This window comes from Sminthopsis crassicaudata, chromosome 6, assembly GCF_048593235.1.
Source record: "Sminthopsis crassicaudata isolate SCR6 chromosome 6, ASM4859323v1, whole genome shotgun sequence".
Classification (NCBI taxonomy): domain Eukaryota; kingdom Metazoa; phylum Chordata; class Mammalia; order Dasyuromorphia; family Dasyuridae; genus Sminthopsis; species Sminthopsis crassicaudata.
This window is the reverse complement of record NC_133622.1, coordinates 146197982-146218518: the sequence shown is the minus strand read 5'-3', so window position 1 is coordinate 146218518 and position 20537 is coordinate 146197982. Positions and strand designations below refer to the sequence as shown.

The 20537-nt window shown below is 38.6% G+C and overlaps 1 protein-coding gene and 1 long non-coding RNA gene across 5 annotated transcripts in view; both read right to left on the bottom strand.

Annotated features, from left to right (window-relative positions):
* RAP1GDS1 (Rap1 GTPase-GDP dissociation stimulator 1) overlaps positions 1–10146 on the bottom strand; it is a 216152-nt gene extending 206006 nt beyond the window's left edge. Inside the window, exon 1 of one of the 4 annotated variants that reach the window (XM_074273052.1) lies at positions 9652–10146. In XM_074273052.1, coding sequence (XP_074129153.1) covers positions 9652–9655 — 4 coding nt within the window. In that variant the 5' untranslated portion in view covers positions 9656–10146. The remainder of the gene's footprint in view (positions 1–9651) is intronic. The other 3 variants (XM_074273053.1, XM_074273054.1, XM_074273055.1) reach the window with 3 other exon arrangements.
* A 371-nt stretch (positions 10147–10517) lies between these two features.
* On the bottom strand, positions 10518–11520 carry LOC141545800 (uncharacterized). Its single transcript, XR_012483143.1, has 2 exons — positions 11402–11520; positions 10518–10718 (listed from the first exon to the last, which is right to left on the bottom strand). It is a non-coding gene; the product is annotated as an uncharacterized LOC141545800 (long non-coding RNA).
* Positions 11521–20537: the final 9017 nt, after the last annotated feature.

Genomic DNA, 20537 nt, shown 5'->3' with positions numbered 1-20537 from the left:
CATTTCTTCTTCAAGTCAGAAATTCCCTTCAAGTGACTTGCAGATGACATGGACTTAAGATCCTACAACCTCTTCTTGACAGATTACCCATGTTCATTTTAAACTAGGACATCTAGAGATTTCTCTTTGTTCCTAGAAGTAATACAGTTCAAGACTGAATTAGCTTTTTTTGGCTACCACAACGTACTGCTGACTCAAATAGGTTTTCAATAAGCTATAACTTTAAGACCTCAACCAGAAAAATGACTGTCTAATCAGGTCTCTCCCTCTAAGGCTTCACTTGCATGGTTAATTTGTGTGTGTGTGTGTGTGTGTGTGTGTGTGTGTGTGTGTGTGTGTGTGTGTGTTTAATCCAATGTAAGACTTCACATTAATTTCCTACTTAGTTTCATCTCCTTAAATTCAACCTACTGCACAACCTCTAAAGAAATTTTTATATCCTATCACCTAGTGTTTCTAACCTTCCCAGTCTAATGTCATGTCATCTACGTTTTTATACAAATCATTAAGAAAAATGTGCAGGCCCAGGATAGAGTGACCCAAGCATAATATCCCTGTTTTAAGAGGGTGAAACTGGAGCAAATAGAAGTTAAGTGACCTACCCGGCTATTAAGTATTTGTTGCCCCATATACACCAAATATTTGTACTATCTTTTTTATGTTACCAAAGAATTGGAAACAATATAGATGTCCATCAACCTGAGGAATGGCTAAACAAGTTGGAGTACATGAAAGGAATACTACTGTAATGTAAAAAATTCTGAACTTTATAAGTATAAAAAAAGCATGGGAAGATTTCTATGAACTGATAAAAAATGAAATAAGCAGAACCAGAAAACAATATATTCTATGACTATGATAAATAAAAAGAATAATTAAAAAAATTGAAAATGCCACAAAATTATAATGGCCTCCTTTTTTAAAAGAATGGGGGGCTATAGTTATACAAAAACAGTATTTAATTTTTTTGATGATCTTGTTAGCTTTGCAGAATTTTGCTTCTCTTTCTAAAAATCCTTTATTATAAAGCACAGATCTCTGAAAAGAGTGAGAATGAATTGAAAGTTATTAAAAAAAAAGATGGTAATAAAATGTATTTTAAAAATAAAAACATAACCAAGGAAAAATATTCATATTAAAAATTGAAATGTTTGTCATGAAATTTGTGTTCCTAAGATTTTTGGTAATATAAATAGTTCTACAGGGGAAATAGTCTTGTGGCAGCAATACTTTGTAAATGAAAAGAGGAACCTTTCCATTATAGGAAACCTGGGGTCAGTAAAACTGTTCTGCAATTCCCCAGGAAGCAATTCAGCTTACTTTCCTCACCCTTTTTCAATTCCGGATCCAGCTCATTATTCATCTTAATTAACTATCCTAGATATACATTCTGCTGGCCATGTTTTATAAAGAATCCATTCTGATGCTTGTTGAAATCTAGACAACATTCATGTATATGTGTGTATGTGTATACACACATATACATACATATATGTATGACTATACATATACAGACATACATATGTGTGTATGTGTATATGTACATATATACATATGTATGTATATTATATATATCTTTTCATTTTAAATTTTTATTTTTATTTTCAGTTCTAAATTCTTTCTTTCATTCCTCCCCCCCAAACCATTAAGACAAAAAATATGATATCCACTAAATGTGAATATAGGTGTATTATATGAAGTCTTGAAACACATATTTCTTTATTAGCTATGTTCCAAAAGTTATTTAAATCAAGAAAAATTAAGAAGAAAAAAAAATATGCTTCAGTTTGCACTTTGTGAGTCTATAAAGTTCTCTATCGGGAGGTGGATAAGATTTTATATCATGAGTTCTTAAGGAGTCATGGTAGACTATTATATAAATCATAGTTACTATGATTTTCACAGTTGATTATCATTACAATAATGTTATTACGGAGTAGATTGTTCTACTGGTTTTGCTCATTTCACTTCACATCAGTTCATATAAGTCTTCCCAGAGTTTTCAGAAACCTTCATCATTTCTTACAAGTAATTCTATCATAAACAAAAATGTTCAGCCATTTCCCAATTCATAGGCATCTCTCCTCAGTTTCCAATTTTTTACCATCTTCTGTAAATTTTTTTACTTTTTCCTTTTCCTTTTATTTTGATCTCCTTGAAGTACAATAGTAGCATTATTGCTATGCCAAAGAATTTATAGCCTTTTATACATAGTTCCAAATTGTTCTGCAGAATGGTTGAACTAGTTCATAGCTTCACCAACAGTGCATTAAATGTATCTATTTTCTTCCCCCATTCCCTCCAGTATTTGTTTTTCCTTTTTTATCATCTTAGATAATTTGATAAGTGTGATGTGGTACCCTCTATTATTAGTGATTTAGAATTTTTTTATATGACATTGGTACATTTGGGTTTTTTCCTCTGAAAATTGCCTGTTCATGTCCTCTTTCCTATCAATTAGGAACAGCTTTTTGAAAAAATACCAAAATGGGTCAGTTCTCTATATATTTAAGAAATGAGACCTTTATCAGAAAAACTTGCTCCAAAAAAATTTCCCAGTTTCTTGATTTATTTATTTTATTTTTTTACTTTTGGTTGCTTTGTGCAAAAAAAAAGTTTAATTATGTCATCAAAACAATCTATTTTACTTCCCATGAATCTAACACTTGTTTGGTTATGAACTTGTACCCTTATCCATAAATCTGCCAGATAATTTCTTCCATTCTCATCTAATTTGCACATGAGAACACCATTTAACTTTAAATCATTTACCCATTTTGAGCTTATCTTGAGATTCAGTGTATGATAGGTAACAGACATTCTTAAATGTTTTAGCATTTCCTGAATGGATAGACAGATCAAACTCCTTTGAGTACAATTCTCTTCCAAGAAGCTCAGAAGTGTCTTGGGCCTAATACATTCTATACATTATCTTTAGCAAACATTATTCAGAAGACCTCAACATCCACAGGAAAACTCTAGAGACTGGTGAATTTCTACCTCAGCAGTACAAACTTTTGGTGAGCATAAATCTTCCTGTTTTATGCCTCAAATTATGCTTATTATCAGAGGTATACACTTTCCAAAGTATCTTGATAGACCTTGATATATGGGAGACACTTTGTAATAAAAGAGCATATAAAGTAGTATTTTAAGTTGAATATATTTTTAGAATCTATAAGCATAATGGAATCTTATACTCTACACCCTTGATTTTAAGATGATAAATATATGATTCCTCAACACTGTTTGTGAAAATCAGCTTATTTTCTAATAGCCTCATAAAAGCAGCTTTCATTTTGTGTGTAAAAGACCTTCATAAAGGCTTTCTATAGATGAAGAGCAGACTTGTAGGCCCAGCAGTTATAATGTTTTCTTAGTCATGTATTTTGGCATCAGTAAGGTATGATAGTTTTTCCACAGTCTTTGGTATTTTCTCCTCTTTCAAGTACCTTTTAAAGAGGTCCTCAAAAATCCTTCCAATTGCAACACTTCTAGCACTGTTTTTCTCTATGTATACACAATGTAGGTATATGGAATGTTCAAAGAGAACTAGCACCTCTGGTATGAAGGCTTGCTGAGTCCTTTTTAGGGCTGCTCATCCATCTTTGGTGTCTAATTGGCACTCAATGCTCACCTTTGGCCACACTCCAGCAAACCATCTAAAAAGACAACTTAAACCAGGTTGGAGCCTCAAACTAGTCAGTGAGTTTTAGAGAGATGTCTATCCAAACATGTAAAAACCGTCCTTCATGGAATGGGCACAATTTGTTTAAATGGTCATGAAAGAGGCTAAAGTAGGAGGTGTGGAGTGCTTAGATCCTGGTCAGACGTCAAAGATGGCAAGATCATCCACTGTATCCTGGGCCATCAACAGTCATCTTGACTTTTCTTGCCACTAATGACTGAAAGAGAGTAGACAGCTCTGCCTTACTTAAATTCAATTCAAGCATGAATTAAGACATCCTATTGATTTCAGTGAGGCCTGGAGAGATTTACATGAAATGATGCTTAAGTGAAGTAAGTAGAACCAGAAGATCACTGTACACAGTAACAAGAAGATTACAAGATAATCAATTCTGATGGACTTGGCTCTTTTCAACACTGAGATGATTCAGGCCAGTTCCAATGATCTTGTGATGGGAAGAGCTATCTGCAACCAGAGAGAACTGTGGAGTGTGGATCACAACATAGTTGTTTCACTCTTTTGTTGCTAGCCATTTTGTTTTCTTTCTCATTTTTTTTTTCCTTTTTGATCTGATTTTTCTTATACACCATGATAATTGTGGAAATACATATAAAATACATATTGGATTACTTCCATCTAGGGGAAGGGATAGAGGAAGGGAAGGAAAAAAAAAAAAAACTGGAACACAAGGTTTTGCAAAGGTGAATGTTGAAAATTATCTAAATATACGGTGTGAAAATAAATAGCTTTAATAAAAAAGAAAAATCTAGCCTTAAAGAGAATGTGATACACTTCAAGGTTTACAATAGATTACTTTTGTATCTTGACTGTTGTTTGAATTTAAATATTGCCATTCAAAAAAAAAAAAAAAAGACATCATCTTATGATGTTATTGGTCCTCTTCAAAAATGAAGAACATAATCTAATTTGACTGTTTTTCCTGACTTTTTTTTTCCTAATGCTATTTCTTACCTCCTTTATCACAATAGCAGTTCCCAGTGTGTTAGTACCATAACAAGTTAGTAGAGAAAAAAGTTGGTTGTAATAACTGTTGCAAATCTTTTCCATTTTTCTTTTGTTTGTAATCCTCTTTTCATTTTCATCTTTGAATGCACTTGGGATAACTTTACTTAGCTGAATATAGTGGCAAGTTTTCTTTAATTTGGTTTCATCCTCCCTTGCTTTTTTTTTTTTTTTTTTCTGAGAAATGCTGCTCATAACAGTTCATCAAAATTTTACAGATGAAGTTATTTTGTAACCTCATTTTGCTGTTGGCTGCTCTCTCTTTTTGGCAAATCAAATGTTTGTAGATGAAGACGTTTTGTAGGTTTTGGGGGGTCTCCCTGTAATATAAATTAATTTATTTAACTTCTGGATAAAACTGTTGAGTCAGTGTTGATGTCATTTCTGTTGTCCATTTCCCACTTTTAATAGCTTTCTTAAATAATTCAGTATTAGATCTTCATAATTATATTTCCTTTTTGTTTATTATAAATTCTCTTAGCTCTGACTAGTCAATGGTCTGATTATGCACAGGTAACTGTCATTGTGATATCTACATACCTTCATACATATCTTCTACATACACAATAAATCTATATCTTTCTGTTGAAATAGTCAATTTCATTCTCTTCATGCTCTTCAGTATTATTTGATACTTGCCATATCCAGAGCCTATCCTTTTTTTTTTTTTTTTGAATAATGTTCATAATAATAGAGACACATTTACTTTATTATCTAAAAGTTTTTGGTCTCTATCATTTCTTTTTCCTGAACCATATTCTCTCATATATTTATCTCCCTCTTTATCTTTCTCTCTCATCATCAAATATCACGTGTATGTTGATTTGATTTGGTGAATCTTAATAAGTTTTTCGTAGAATCTATCTACCACTTTCCCTCTCACTTGCAAATCTTAAGCTTGCTAAGTTTAATTAATTTTGAGGCTTGCATAGGCACTTTATATACATCATCTCAACAACTCTCCAATGTAGGCTAGTAGTATTAGCCCCATTTTCTAGATGAGAAAATTGAGGTTGAAAGAAGTAAAATGATTTTCCCCAGCATCATACCATAGGTACTGGAAGCAAGTCTTCCTGACTCTCACTTCCAGTGCTCTATCCATTACACCACAGGCATCAAACTAGAGGCCAGAAACTTCACAGAGCAGCAAACCAGACTAAAATGTTATTGGAAAATGTGTAACAAAATAAAAATACAACACAGATGATGCTAATTTCTGGTTTTCTAAGTCAATATGTTGCCTGTATCTATTTCTAGTTGAGTCTGACATCATACTACTTAACTGCCTGATAATTTTTATTAATATTAGTAAATCTTTCTTGTCCTCAAATAAATCAAACAGTGCTCAGTAAGTAAAAACTCAAATTTAGGATTTGCTTCCAAGGATGTTATCCTCCATACCAAACCCCTCTCTCCTCCTAGAAAATTACACTAGATAATAAAGATGAATAATTATCAAGCAAATTGCAAGAGATTTTAGAAGCTTGTCTACAGAGATTTAAAAGACGCTAAGTCATTCAATTATTTTCAACAACATATATTACTGATCACCTGATCCTTCAGCTCCAGGAACTCCCTGGAAACAGAAGATTTACTAAGCGCCTAGACACTTATTCTTCCTATAACTCTATAATGATATAGCTGGGGATGTGCCTTACATAAATCTGTCTGTATACTTGATGACAATTAACAAGAACCTGGGACTAAGAGAACAAGAATCTTTTTAAAGAGGATTTGATTTAAACGGAGGAGCTCTACCTCAATGTATAATTACTTATGACACAGGTAAATGTGATATGGAACAACTACTGAAAAAAGTAATAAACTCATACACAATATTGGAGAGTGGGATTCCTTTGAAATTATCCCCAAGGAGATCTAATTTGATTTCAATGTTTTTATGAAGAAATCTCAGAATGCATTTATTAAAATGTACTACAACTGGAATGGAATTGTACCACTATTCTACTACTATACATATTTCATACTAGCGGTTGGGGGCTGGGTGTCAGGGTCAAAAAGCTAAAGTTGAAATTCATGCTACCAATGCAGATCATCAACTTATAGTTCCAAAGAGCTGCCTGGGACGAATTGGGAGGTTTTGTAACCTGCCCAAGATGACAAATCGAGCATATATCAGAGGTCGGATCTGAACTCAGGTTTTTCTTACTCTGAGGCTTTTTAATTCACTACCCCATGCTGACTATTTATAATTCATCTTGCAGCAAAATTAAATTGAGGTCCTAAGAGGTTGAGATTAACTAGGATCATAAAACTAGTAAGAATCAGATCTGAGTCTCAAATGGGTTTCCTGATTCCAGACAGGTAGAGAAATCGATAATGATTCCTAATATTACAAATATTCCATTTACAAACATCCCAACTGGCTATTCATTCCAAATAAAAAGTATATAGTGTTCATGTATCAATCAACAAGCCAATAGCTTTTCCATCATCTTTTTCATAGTTGGAGTATCATATAGATGATGTTACCCCCTCCTTTTCTGTTGTCATTCACTATTCACAGCTTAATCTAACCTTAAACAATTTTTTTTTTCATGAAACATCCTGATTAAATTCTGTCCTTCTTTCCCTTTTTCTTCCAGCTTGGATCTAATTGAGGGAGCATTTTAAACCTCTTCTCTTCATTCTGCCCAACAATTCTAATTATCATTGATACAACAGCATTAGTGATACATTTGTATCAAGAAAAAGAAATACAGATTTTGAAATGAAATTAGATGTGAGCTATTAAAAAGTCTTTCTGTGTATGTCCAGAGCTTAGGATATTATCTAGCATATAGTAGGTACTTAATAAATATAAGATGCCTAATTGAAATCAGGTATCTTAAAAAAAAAAAAAAAAAAAAACAGGGTTCTCAATGTTCCATCCCTTTAAACTGCAGAGAATGTCCTTCAGAATCTCAAAATATCTCTAGCTACCTTAGTAATTTCCTTCAATTAAACCTGCCTTTTTTTCAAACCCTAGAATTCAAGGAAATTTTTTAAAAATAAGTTTTTGCTAATGTCTTTTTAAAAAAATAATATTGTAGTGAACTTGTTTTCCATTACTACCTGTGTGACCTTGAGCAAAGCCCTTAAATCTCTCTCTGGCTCAGTTTCCTCATTGAAGGGCTTGGATTAAATTATCTGAGGCCTCTTCAAGTTCTACTTCTATGCATAAAATTTCAACTACATTACAAATTAAAGGAGTTTTCTATAGGAGAGTTTGGGAATCCGGCCATTATCTATGGAAAAAGATTTTCTAAATTTCAATTAATCAACTTTCAAACAAACTTTTGTTACATTCCTAAGTTGGGGATTTCTGAAATTTCAGGGGTAAGAAGAGATGACATCAAAATTACCATCTTTCTATTAACCACCATTGTAAGTCCCTCATATTAAAAAAAGAAATCGCCTAACAATTTGTAAAAAATTAGACAAGATTCTATATTTTTATCCTAATCTCAAATCACCTCCTCCCTTGGCTTGGTTTAGGAGTCAGTTTTTACTTAATATTGTAAGCTCTATCAATACCACTCATATTTTGGTACTTGGAGACTTCCCATTTTTGTGCTAACATGGCTAACCTCTCCACCTAATATAAATTGTAACTGCAGATTATAAAAACTACCTTATGCTCTAACTGGCAGTAAATTACACAGAGTGGATCAGAAAAGGTCAAATTCTAGAGATGTACTGTGGCAGATGCCAACAGAAGAGATTAGAAAAGAAGAAGGGAAATTGTTTTGGACAAGAGATTAGAAGCATATCAAGGAACATGGAGAAGACAGAGCAAGCATTTTAGTGCAGTGCTTTGAAACAGTGGAAAAGCATACTGGTTTGGAGTCGGAGGACCTTCTGCCTCTGCCTCTAACTACCATCCATGTGACATTCTGACAAGTCATTTTTTCTCTCCGAGACTCACCTTCCACTGTAAAATGAATAAGTTACACATGATAATTTCCAAAGCATTTTGCAACTCTCAATCTATGATCCTGGTATACAAAAAACAGGCATTTGAGCTATGCCACATAGTTCATCAAGTATTTTCATATTTACTGCTTTTAACTAAACATTATAGATGTATAAAATGATATAAAATAAATTGCCTTCCCATGATTTAAAAAGCATGGACAAGAAACTTTGCAGTATATTTGTATATTATAAAAACTGGAGAAAAAAGTCTGCAGATTTAGAAAAGACAGCTAGCATAGGTAGATTCAGAAATAACATACTAGAGCATTTTGGTCTACTACTTCCTAGTTTGGAACAAAACTAAAGGAACCCATAGCCAAGGCTCCCTGGCACATAGCCACCCTCCTAGCCCTGTGCCAGTGCCGAAGCAGCATAGATGCTCTGCTCTTCCTACTCCTTCCTCATGGCCTCCTTCACACAGCCTGTGAGAGCCTGCTCGCTCTCTCCTAGTCCTCTTCCTTATAAAAATCACGGATAGGTAGCGCACTCTCAAGTTGTAAGCCCTATTACCAATTGCCTGCCCATCCCTCCCGAGCCTGGCCCAGGCAGTGCCCACTAGTAAGTGAGCAGTGCAGGGATAACGAAGTTGAAAGTCGCCTTCCTTTTAGCAGAAGCAGGGCGAAGGAAGGCTGGGGAGGGCAGGGGAAAGCAAAGGAAGGGAAGGATGGGCACGGCAAAGCGGGAGAAGGCTGTAAAAGGGTTAGAGAGAAGGCAAGGCGGTGCGGAGGTAGGGGAAAAGGGAGTGAAAGGATAGGGAAGGCAAAGCAAAGGAAGAAGAGCAGCCGAGGGAGCAGAGAAAGCTGGCGAAGGGCAGGCTCGGGCCGCGGACGGGCCCCCAGAAGCTCTGCAGGCGGGGCTGCGGGGAGCACGGGCAGCGCCCGCCGCCGAAGGCGGAAGGGGAGGGCGGGGCGGCGACCCCAGCGGGAGCATCTCCCGGCCCGGCTTCGGGCCGTACGACTCACCCATGGCTCCGAGAAGGGCGCGGACTGTGGGCGCGGGCGCGGTGCTGCCTCCGCGGGCTCCTCTCCTCTCCCGCAGTCTGGGGAGATCCCCGAAGAGAAGGCACCGCCGCCGCCGGGGTGGATGCGGGCAGGCGGGCAGGGGCCCGGCCGGCGGAGCGGGCGGTGCGAAGTGGGGCTGGGAGCGGCGGCAGAGGCGGAGTTGTGCCGGCGGCAGGAGCGCTCCGCTTGTTACTTGCCACCGAAAAAAAAAAAATCACCAAAATCCTCTCACCCTGCCCTACTCACTGAGCATGCCCGAGAACGGGGGGCAGGAGGTGCTCGGGGGGTTTGAGGTGTTTGGGGGGTTTTGGTGGGGTTTGTTTTTTTTGGTCTGGTGTATATGTGTGTGCGTGTGCGCCCGCGCGAGAAGAGCAAGAGGCACCGGAGCACGGAATCTGGGCGCTTCCTTCTTCCTGGCTTTAGCTACAGCCGTGATGGGGCGGAGTCTGCAGCCAATCTTACGGTGGCGGGGGGTAGAGGTTGGAGGCGGAGGCAAGGCGGGGCGAAAATATTATCTGCCCCTTCCTTTGACTCGAATGAGTGGGCTGGGAGAGGGGCGGGACAATAAAGATTCGCTCTTTCCACTGGTCTAAAGAGAGGGAAGAAGAGAAAAGTCCGACGTGGGAGGGGCGGGGCGTAGAGTGGAATCCGCTCCTTCCATTGGACAAGGTAAACGCCAAGGCGGGAGAGGGCGGGGTTCAGAGAATAGTTCCTAACTTTCATTGGATAACTTCACTCCTGTTCCTACCCCACCCTCCCCTCCCCGAAGCGGGCACTTGAAGGGTTATGGTCACACTCACCGCAGCGTCCGAGGCGGGCTTCTTTTCAGGAAGAGGCGGGGATGGGCAGAATTGACCAAGAGGTGGACAGCCCCGGGGCTGGGGCTGGGGGAGGGACGCCCCAAACTAAGCTGCTGCAGAGAGCATCCCTTCTGGAGGAAACCTGCGGATCCCTCTTTTCAGGGCAGCGTGGGGACTCATCGGCGTGGGGTTTCGTGGACTCCACTCGTGGTTTTAATTAAAGGCTTGCTGAAACATGGAAAGTGACTTGAAGTTAATAAGCATTTATTAAGCACCCACAATATGCCAGGCACTATGTTTAGGCCCTTGGAGGATTAGAGCTTCATCTATAGGCCAACCGACTGCCTCGTACAGTGTGGATGTTCCTCGCAGGGTAGGAAGCGATGGCCCTAAGAAAAAGTGCTCCTAAACCCCCGGGCGTTTGAGGGCCACTGTGACATCAGATCGACTTCTCCGCAACCACCCCCAAATATGTGAGCAGCAGGATTCTACACTGAAGGAAATGAAAGACCAAAGCCAAAGAAAATCTTTTTTTTTTTTAAATGCAGAGCCACGCCCAATGCCTGATGGCCCCTCCCATCGCCTCCCTAGCTCCGCCCACTTCATCCCGTCCCTGCCTGTGCTCCAGCGGGGATGACAGCTTCAGGATTTGCTTCTCTTCCTCCCCTCCCAGCTCTTAAGAAAACCCGGAAAAGGATATTTCCTTCTCTCCCACCACTCCCACCCTCCCTGCCCCCCATCCAAAAGGGTCTGATGTGAGGCTGGTTCTCTTACTGAGCATGCTCATTAAGCAGGAGAAAGGTTTGGGGTCCTGTGTAGAAAGCTTTGCTTCTGCTCTGGGACCTCGCCCAGGTGCTGCTGTGTAATGATGAGGAAGAGGCTGGAAAGAGGATCTCTGACATTCTTCTTACCTTTCTCTAGCTCCTGTGTGATCTAAATTGAAGTCAATCTGAGCCAGGCCATTCTCAAGGGACTGCCAGCCTGCCCAGGAACCCCCCTTAGTAACACAGGAAAGGAGGAGGGATGCAGAGTCAGCAGCGCGCCAGAGCAGCCTTGGCAGAAGTGTGGGGAAAATGCTAAATAGCTGAATCAGATTTTTCTCTTTTTTCAGCTCTCATTCCTCCAGCCTTATTTTGGTCTTGTTCTCTCTCAAGTTTTGAGGAAGGGGTGACTTGCTCTTTTCTTTAGCCTAGGGTGTAGGCCATCTTTCATTCTTATGCCTCCTTCCCCCCCAAAAAAGGAAGGAAAGAAAAAGAGGTTCATAAACACAGATCTTTAAAATGAGTCTGATTGATATGGACATGAAATAATGTAAACATTGTCAATTTCAGATGAAATAGTGGTTGCTTTTGCAAACTGCTTTCCTTTTCTGTTTTTGAATCTTTGTTTCAAAGAACAGCTTTTCTTGGGTAGAAAAGAGGTTCAGAAATAAAGGTAATCTAAAAGCAAAAAATTTTTTTACAAGTTTAATGAACCTGAATGCTAATGGTTGTATTATTTGTCCAATAAAATGTAAGACATTTGAAGCAGGGATTGGGTGGGGAGGAGATGTGGGGGAGGAAGTTTATTTGTTATGTCTTTGTATCCCTGATACAATGTCTTGCTTTTTAAATTGGATCATCAAAGTGATTTGGATCCTTTGGAAGTAATTTTCTAAAGGGAAAATAAACCAAAATCCCAAGGGTAAAACTAATAACAAAACGAAAAAACAGCATAGCAGAATGTATTAAAATGTATTCTCTAGGATTCATCCTTTCTGATGCCACAGTAATGGTTTCAGAACTAGGGATTCTTAACATAGCATCCATTATTATACCAGTTTGTTTTTACATTGACATTAAATCTTTTGTGATTCAAGGTTCCTTGCCTTGCTTCCAGTAGGGTAACTGAGATTAAATATACTAGACCTAAGAATGGTACTCTTCAATGGAGGGACAAGTAATCACATTAGTAGAATGGGAATTTTTCAGGAAGTTCAAATATGGAACAGCAAAAAATGAAGAAATGCCAAACTATCAAATTATACCATCCTAAGCTCTATACAATCCTAAGTTCACCTACTGAACACAGGGTGACAAATATTATAGCCAAAGTTTCTTCATCTATTTTTTCAATCAAAGATCATAAAGTAAAATTTTCTGGTTCTTAAAATAACTATTTTTAGAATTGATGTGGCAGGAGATAAGGAGCCATTGAAAAGCTTTTGAGTGGGAGAGACATGATGAACACATTTAAAGAAGATAGATATGCTGTTTACATTCCTACATAAGAGTATGATATTTGTATTTTATAAGAACTCTCATTAATTAAAAAAAAGAACTTTCTCATTATAAAAGTTAGAAGGAATATATATAGAAAGAGGACACAGGTGTGAGTTGAATATGAAGGAATAATATATAAAAATAAATAAATAAATAAATAAATGAAAGGGTGAGAGAGGAATGTATTAGGGAGAAAGGGAAAAGGAGAGGTGGAATGGTGTAAATTATCTGCCAAAAAAGAAAAAGGTTTTTACAGTGGAAGATGTAGAGCAGTGGTCCTCAAACTTTTTAAATAGGGGGCCAGTTCACTGTCTCTCAGACTGTTGGAGGGTGGGACTATAGTAAAAACAAAACTATGAACCTCAGCCCAGTGCTGGAAGTGTACGTTTATAACTCAAGTTTAGGTCGACGGTCACTTCTGGTTTGATTTTGCCATAACCCAGCGGGCCGAATCTGGCCCAAGGGCCATAATTTGAGGACCCCTGGTGAAGAGAGTCATAGACAGTGGGGAAACTCTGGGTGAGGTATAAGACACTTCAGCCTAGATGGAACCTGCTAACAATGTCTGGCTCAGCTCCCCATCTCCCCTAAGGGCTCTCGGCCTTCCTGAGAAGTCAGGGGCTGTGAGAACCTGTGTTGTGATTGAAGCAGAGTGATACCAGATGGAAGAATAATACCAGGTGGCAAACTACGTACAATAGCAAGTTGTTTATGTGGTCCCATGTGCACTGTATATACTTAGCACATTCCCAGTGTTTTTGTTACTTAAGGGTATGAGGGTATAAAAGGGGAAAAGACCTTGTAAAAAATGGACTCCATTTTTCCACCATTTTCAGAGTCCTACCTCATCACTTCACTAGGATAGTATATTTTAATCACCTCAGTGTGGGGGCTCTAGAAAGCACAGTACATTTTGTCACCCCCAACTTGGATGCAACAGGAAGGAAAAAGGGGGAGAAAAAAGGAGTGAGTAAAACCTTACATCCCTCAGAATTGGCTCAAAGAGGAAATAACATACAAATCCAATTCAGGTATAGAAATCTGTCTTATCCTACAGGAACTTAGGAAGGGAAGAACATATGAGAAAGGAGGAGAATTATAGAAGAGAGAGCATATTGAGGGAGGGGGTGGTTAAAAGCAAAACACTTGAGAAAGGATGTGGTAATGGCACTAACACCCTGGATATCTTAGAATCAGCCGGAGTCAGGATAAGAAAAAGTCTTTATTCTTGGTCTTTAACAGTAGAAGTGAAGAGAGTGGATGCTAGGATCTCTGCGACCTAACTGCCTCATCTCTCTTGCAGAAGTGACCCTTGCTAGCCTCACTGCACCTCCTCATCCCTCCCACAATTCTCTGTATACACCAAACGATTGGGCCAGCACAGGATAGTGGGAAGGGCCATTTTCCAAGCATATTCTTATAGAGTATTGTCCAATAGGTAATTAGCCTCAAGTGCTCCGTTGTCCCACCCCAGTGCATTGGCTCAAGGGTTTCAGCCCTTCATATCTCCCGCTTTCTTTTGTTTTAGAACACAGGTAGTCATGCCATCCCTGACTTCTCAGGGAGGTGAGAACCCCAAAAAGGATTGATCACACCCCCCTGACTTCTCAGGGAGGAGATGAAGACACCATAAAGGAAGTGATCACACACCCCACCCACTTCTCAGGAAGGGAGGTGAAAAGCACCAAAGGGAAGTGGGAATTGCTAGGGGATTTCTGGGCTGAAGGATCTTATGAGAAGCAGGTATGCACAAACCTATCAGCATGGGAGGTATTACACAAGCACATAGCAATAATGCAGAGGCTATTAGAGATGACTTCCCCACAGTCAGTGCAGGCTCAATGTGGTGTAACAAACATGAGTTGGAACCATTCGATGTTTCTTGGATCTTCTCCTTTGTTTCAAGGGTCTGCTCCATCTCTCTCTGATGGACAAGGCAAATACGGCTCATTGGCACCCATCTGATTCCTTCTCCATCTGTAGAGATACAAGCAAACCCTCTCCCCCAAGCAGTTAACCTAGCTGGTCCCTTCCATTCACCACTTTCTGGGTCTCTCCACATCACCTGGCAATTATCTAAAGATAGTGGAGCTGCTCACATTGGACACTGCCCTTCTGATGGGTTATAAAACCTGTCTGCCAGAGCTAGTGCATCTTTGTCAAAAATCAAGAAGTTAATATTATAAAGAGCTAGAGTTAGAATTCTTCTAGGGTTACCTGTGGATCCCCCCTTCTTTTGTTTTTGGAGGAGTATCTTAATGTCTCTCTTTCTCCTCTCTATTATTGCCTATCCTTGAGGATTAAAGGGTATGCCATTGGTGTGTAAAATCTTACACTGTGCACAAAAGTGTGCAAAATGTTAAGAAGTATATGCAGGCCCATTGTCTGTTTTTATTGCTTGTGGCACACCCATAATTGCAAATGCTTGTATAAGGAATTCAGTGACCACTCCAGCTGTCTCTTTTGCTACTGGTATTGCAAAAGTGAATCCTGGAAAAGTGTCTACCACAACATGGATAAAAGACAGACGAACAAAAGATTTATAATGGGTCACATCCATTTGCCAAATTTCACTAGGTCTCAAATCACGAGGGCTCTTCCCTGGAGGGACTGTAGGAGCAGGGAAAGGAATGCAGGCTGTACAGGCTTTTACTATACTCCTAGCTTCCTCTCTTGTTATTCCAAATTGTAAACGTAAAGTTGGAGCAGCCTGATGATATTTAAAATGAGATTCTTGGGCTTCTTGAAACAAAGGAGTACTGGCCAACATGATTAGAAAGCTATCTGCCTTTGAATTACCATCAAAAATAGGACCTGGAAGTCCACTATGAGAGTGGACATGCAAAATATAAATCTTACCTAGATGCTTTCTCACTTGTCCTTGAAGCTCCTTAAAGAGCTGATATATATTAGAGGCTAAAAATTTTATTTGGGCTGTGGCAATTCTTTGTAACACACCTACTGAATAGGCCAAATCAGATATTATATTTATATCTCCTGGATAATAAATAAGAGCTAGAATGATTGCATACAATTAATTCTGCTGAGTGGACTGAAAAGGAGTTCTGACTACTCTCTTTATAGTTGTCATGAGAATATATAGTACAAATATTATGTTTGGATGAATCTGTAAAGATAGTTGGTCCTTTAAGAGGAACTTTAGAAACCTTTTCTTCAAGAATCCATCGCCAATTATGTAATAGTCTGGTTATCTTTAATGGAGACCCGTGTGTAAAATTTGGAGCCATGGTTAATAAAATTTCCACTCTGAGATGGTTTCACAGCATACATTAACTTGTGCCTTAGTATAAAAGGTCTTGTCAGGTCTTATCCCAGATTATTGTACTGCTCACTTAATGAACTTTAATAAAATTCTAACCACAAGTACTGGGTAAGGAGTAAGGCTTTGTTCTGGTTGTGCTGGGAGGTTCACCCACTCTATCACACTGTCTCCTTGATGAAGGACTGCTGTGGGTGCCTCTTGTGTAGCAAAAACTGATATTTCCAAGGGTTTTTGAGTGACTCTTTCAACCACATTGGATAAAGCCAGTTCAACTTGTGTCAAAGCCTCTTGAGCTTCTTTTGTAAGCTGGCATGGTGAGTTTAAAGCACTGTCTCCTTAAAATATCATATAATGGTTGCAATTGATAGGTACTCAAGCCTAACACTGGACATATCCATTGGATATCTCCTATCGATTTCTGAAAGTCATTTAAGGTGTTTAGCTTCTCTGTTCTTAAGGAAAGTTTTTGTACTATAAGCACCTTAGGATATACTTCATATCCTAAATATTAAAAAGGAGCATGTCTTTTAATTTTTTCTGGAGCTGTGTGCAATTTGTAGTTCCTTAGTGTTTCCATGGACTTTTATAGACATGCTTCTAACATTTGTTCCTCAGATGCACATTCCAATATATCACCCATGTAATGTAATCACATTACTTTTAGAAATGCTTTTCTTACTGGAGTAAGAGCAGAAGCAACATACATTTGACACATAATAGGGCTGTTTTTTCATTCCCTGTGGCAAAACTGTTTATTCATATCTTTTATAAGGCTCAGCTAAGTTAACGCTGGGCACTGAAAAGGCAAATCTTTTCATATCGTCCTTATCTTGAGGGATAGAATAGAGACAGTCTTTAATGTCTATATCCCACAGAGGCCATTCTCTAGGCAATTGAGTAGGAGATGGAAGTCCAGGCTGAAGAGTTCCCATAGTTTCCTCTGTTCATTTACCTTTCTTAAATCAGTCAACATCCTCCATTTTCCAGATTTATTTCTTACAATAAATACTGGAGAATTCCAAGGACTTAGAGAAGGTTGTAAGGTCCTTGGTCAAGTTGCTCCTGTACTATATCTAATAAGGCCTGAATTTTATTGCTACCTAAGGGGCCACTGTTCTATTCACACTGGTGTATCAATTTTCCACTGAATAAGAACAGGTGAAAGTGTTGGCAGGCCTGCAACAGCAGCCCTGACTAAAAAACCAAAGTACTCATTTTTAATCCTAATTGTTGTAAAATGTCTCTTCCCCACAGATTGATAGGAATTTTTTCAACTATAAAAGGAGTAAAAACTCCTGTTTCACCTTCAAATATCCATCTCAGGGGTAGCTGCTATTGATCCTCATATGCCAGACATGTAGGTGTCTGCCTTAATCTTTGTCCAGTGACTGGGCCAGTTGATACCTCTAATGACTGTGTGATCTCCCTGTATCTACTGATCCTTCTAATGGTATGCCATTTATATAGATAGTGAGCATAGAACTTCTAGGCACTCTCTGGGTATAGCATCGGCTGCCATCATGCCCCAAGTACTTTTGCCTTGGGCCCTGGTGCTGGGCTCCTCCTCCCGTTTCCCTGAATCAGTCTACATTCTGATGCCTAATGGAAGCCTCTGTTGCATTTTGGACATGGGGTATTGGGTCTTGCTCTCCCACCGTGTTTTCTCACTTTGTGTCTATGTCAACATTGAGCTTTCAGATGCCCTACTTTACCACATTGAAAGCATTGACAAGTCTCTCTGGAAGTCCCTTGACAAAAGGGACCCTGTCTTCCCATGTTGGGATCTTGGGAAGTCTGCATCATAGTCTGACTATAAAAGGTATTTGTGCTCACTGTGGCACAGCATCTTATGATCTCCTCTAAAGGAACATCCTTGCATAATCTTAGTATAATTCTTCTACAAACCTCATTAGCATTTTCTTTAGTAAGTTGCCTTATCATAATGTCTGTTATTGCATTTTCACCATTAGTTCATATGATAGCTGTCTGCAAACGTCCCACAAAATCAGCAAAGGGTTCATTTGGCCCTTGTGCAATTTTTGTGAAGGCCTCACCCTTGTCGTTTTTACTAGGGAGAAAAACCCATGCTGTGATAGCAGCAGCAGCAACAATTTGCTCATATGCTGCTAAGGGGTGATTAATCTCTACTGAAATGCCTGCATAAGAACCTACACCTGTTAGGTGGTCATAGGTGATTAGAGGATTAACTCCACTATGACTATTTTGTTGGGCTTGTATCCTACAGAGCTCACTATATTCAGAAAGCCACAACACGTTTTTCCCAGGTTCTTAGAATGTCCTTGCTATAGATTTCCAGTCCCTAGGGATTAAGACTTCCTAAGCCAAATTCTGTAATAACATCTTGAAATAAGCTGATGTAACCCCATAAAGAGAGCAAGCCTTTTTCAGGATTTTTCAGGCTTTTGAGGATTTCTATATCAAAAAGAGTATCCTTTCTACTTTCTTGACCTGAAGAGTTAAACTATTGAATAACCAGATACATATTGATTTTCAAATCAGCTAAATCCTGGCCTTCTTCAGTGGCTTTAAGTAGTTCCTTTTGCAATCAAGTCATAGGAGGGAGTGATTGCTGGTGGGGAGGTGCTGGTGATATCACTGCCCCTCCCATTCCTCTTCCTCCCTCCATCCCAAAAGGTGAATTTGATGGGGGCATGTCAAGAACCAGTTAAGATTTAGGTGGGGTTGAAGCTGCCTGGTCAAGAATCACCACGCCCTTCACCACGCCTTTCATCCTCACTTAACTCCACCTGTCTTCTAGTGAGATTGCTATTAATCTGTTTATTGTCTTCCTCTTTTTCCTCACATTTCCTCATCTGGCTGTTTTAAAATTTTTTCTTTTTTCTATAACTTGCAGGATTCTTTAAGGCCAATTGTATTATGTTGGATGTATAGAATGTTTCTTGATTCAGGACCATTATCATTATAATGTTCACAAAGTTGATCTTCTACTAGTTTCCAATTATCTGCCCCTATATCTTCTTCACCGAAAAGGTTACTGTTTTAGCCCTTAACAAATTAAGTTCCCTGTTTGTCTATTAAAATATTCACCCTACTTTCTGGTCCCCGAGGGCTTCTTCAGTGAAGTTAGGGTTCTTGGACCTGCATTGGGTACCAAATATGACGATCATGTTAGCAGCCTGGATATCTTAGAATCAGCTGGAGTCAGGATAAGCAAAAGTCTTTATTCTTGGTCTTTAGCAATAGAAGTAAAGAGAGTGGACCCATAGGATCTCTGCCACCTTATCTCATAGTCTCTCTTGCAGAAGTGACCATGGCTAGTTTCCCTGCATCTCCTCAAGTGCTCAATTGTCTGACCCCAGTGCATTGACTCAAGAGTTCCAGCCCTTTACAGTTTCTAATGTTTACAGAATAGTCTTTTGTTATTTCCTTTCATTCATATTTAAGGTCTTTCTCCTGGTCATTTGCAGAATTTGGTTTTACTGGATTTTAAATTTAGCATAGGCCTTGGAGTTTACAGCATATTTTTGGTTTTTTTGAAGACAATTTGTAAATTTCTTAAAATGGCACTTTGTTTTGTGTGTCCAGAACTTTTTTGTCAGTTAGGAGTCACAGTGAATAGAACGCTGGAGTATGGAGTCAGGAAGACCTGATTTCAAATTCACTTCAATTACTAACTGTGATGCTGGACAAGCTTCCTTTGATTTAGTGTCCTCATATATCAAATGGGAATAACAATAGCATTTATCACTTAGGGTTGTTGTGAGAATCAAATGAGATAATAATTGTAAAGCACTTTGCATAGTACTTGGCACATAGTAAGTACTATATAAATGCTAGCTATTGTTATTAAGGTCTCTAAAAAAATTGTCATGTTCTTCTTGAGTTTTCTGTACTGACAATAGACATTGAAATCTATATGTTTTGTTTATGTAGTGTTCTTTTAATATTGTTGCTTTTTGCTTCTCTTCTTCCAGATTGTCCTTCACATTTGGTTATTTATATTCCCAATTGGTTTTTTTCTTTTATAATTCTTTGTAAAGACCCACAATTGTCAATTCAAGTTTTTCTAAAGTCCTGATTATTTCTTCTATATAAGCTATAAATTCTGCTTTTTTTTTTGGAACACTTCAAGAATATCTTATTCTCTTGGGAATCCACTTTCTATCAGGTGCTGGTTCAATTTCTTTCACTTTTCAATATTTATTTAAAAATCTTTGGTCTTATTTGGATAACCTAATAGCCATTTCCCCTTCTTATTAAAATAAGCTTGTGACTAAGTTTTAACTGAGTTTTCTTTCTCCTTTTGCATAGAAATGTTAAGGAACTTAAAGTGGCCTTAAAATTCTGAAGGCTTTCAGGCCTTTGATAATAAAACAAGGGGAAAAAAATTCTCTTTAGAAAACCTAAAACATACGACTATAGAATGGGAATGAATATCTTATAGATAAGGAACTGCAGGGAATAATCTCAGAAAATCAGTGAAGAAATTTCTCTGGATTCCACCCCTGACACTCTCCATTT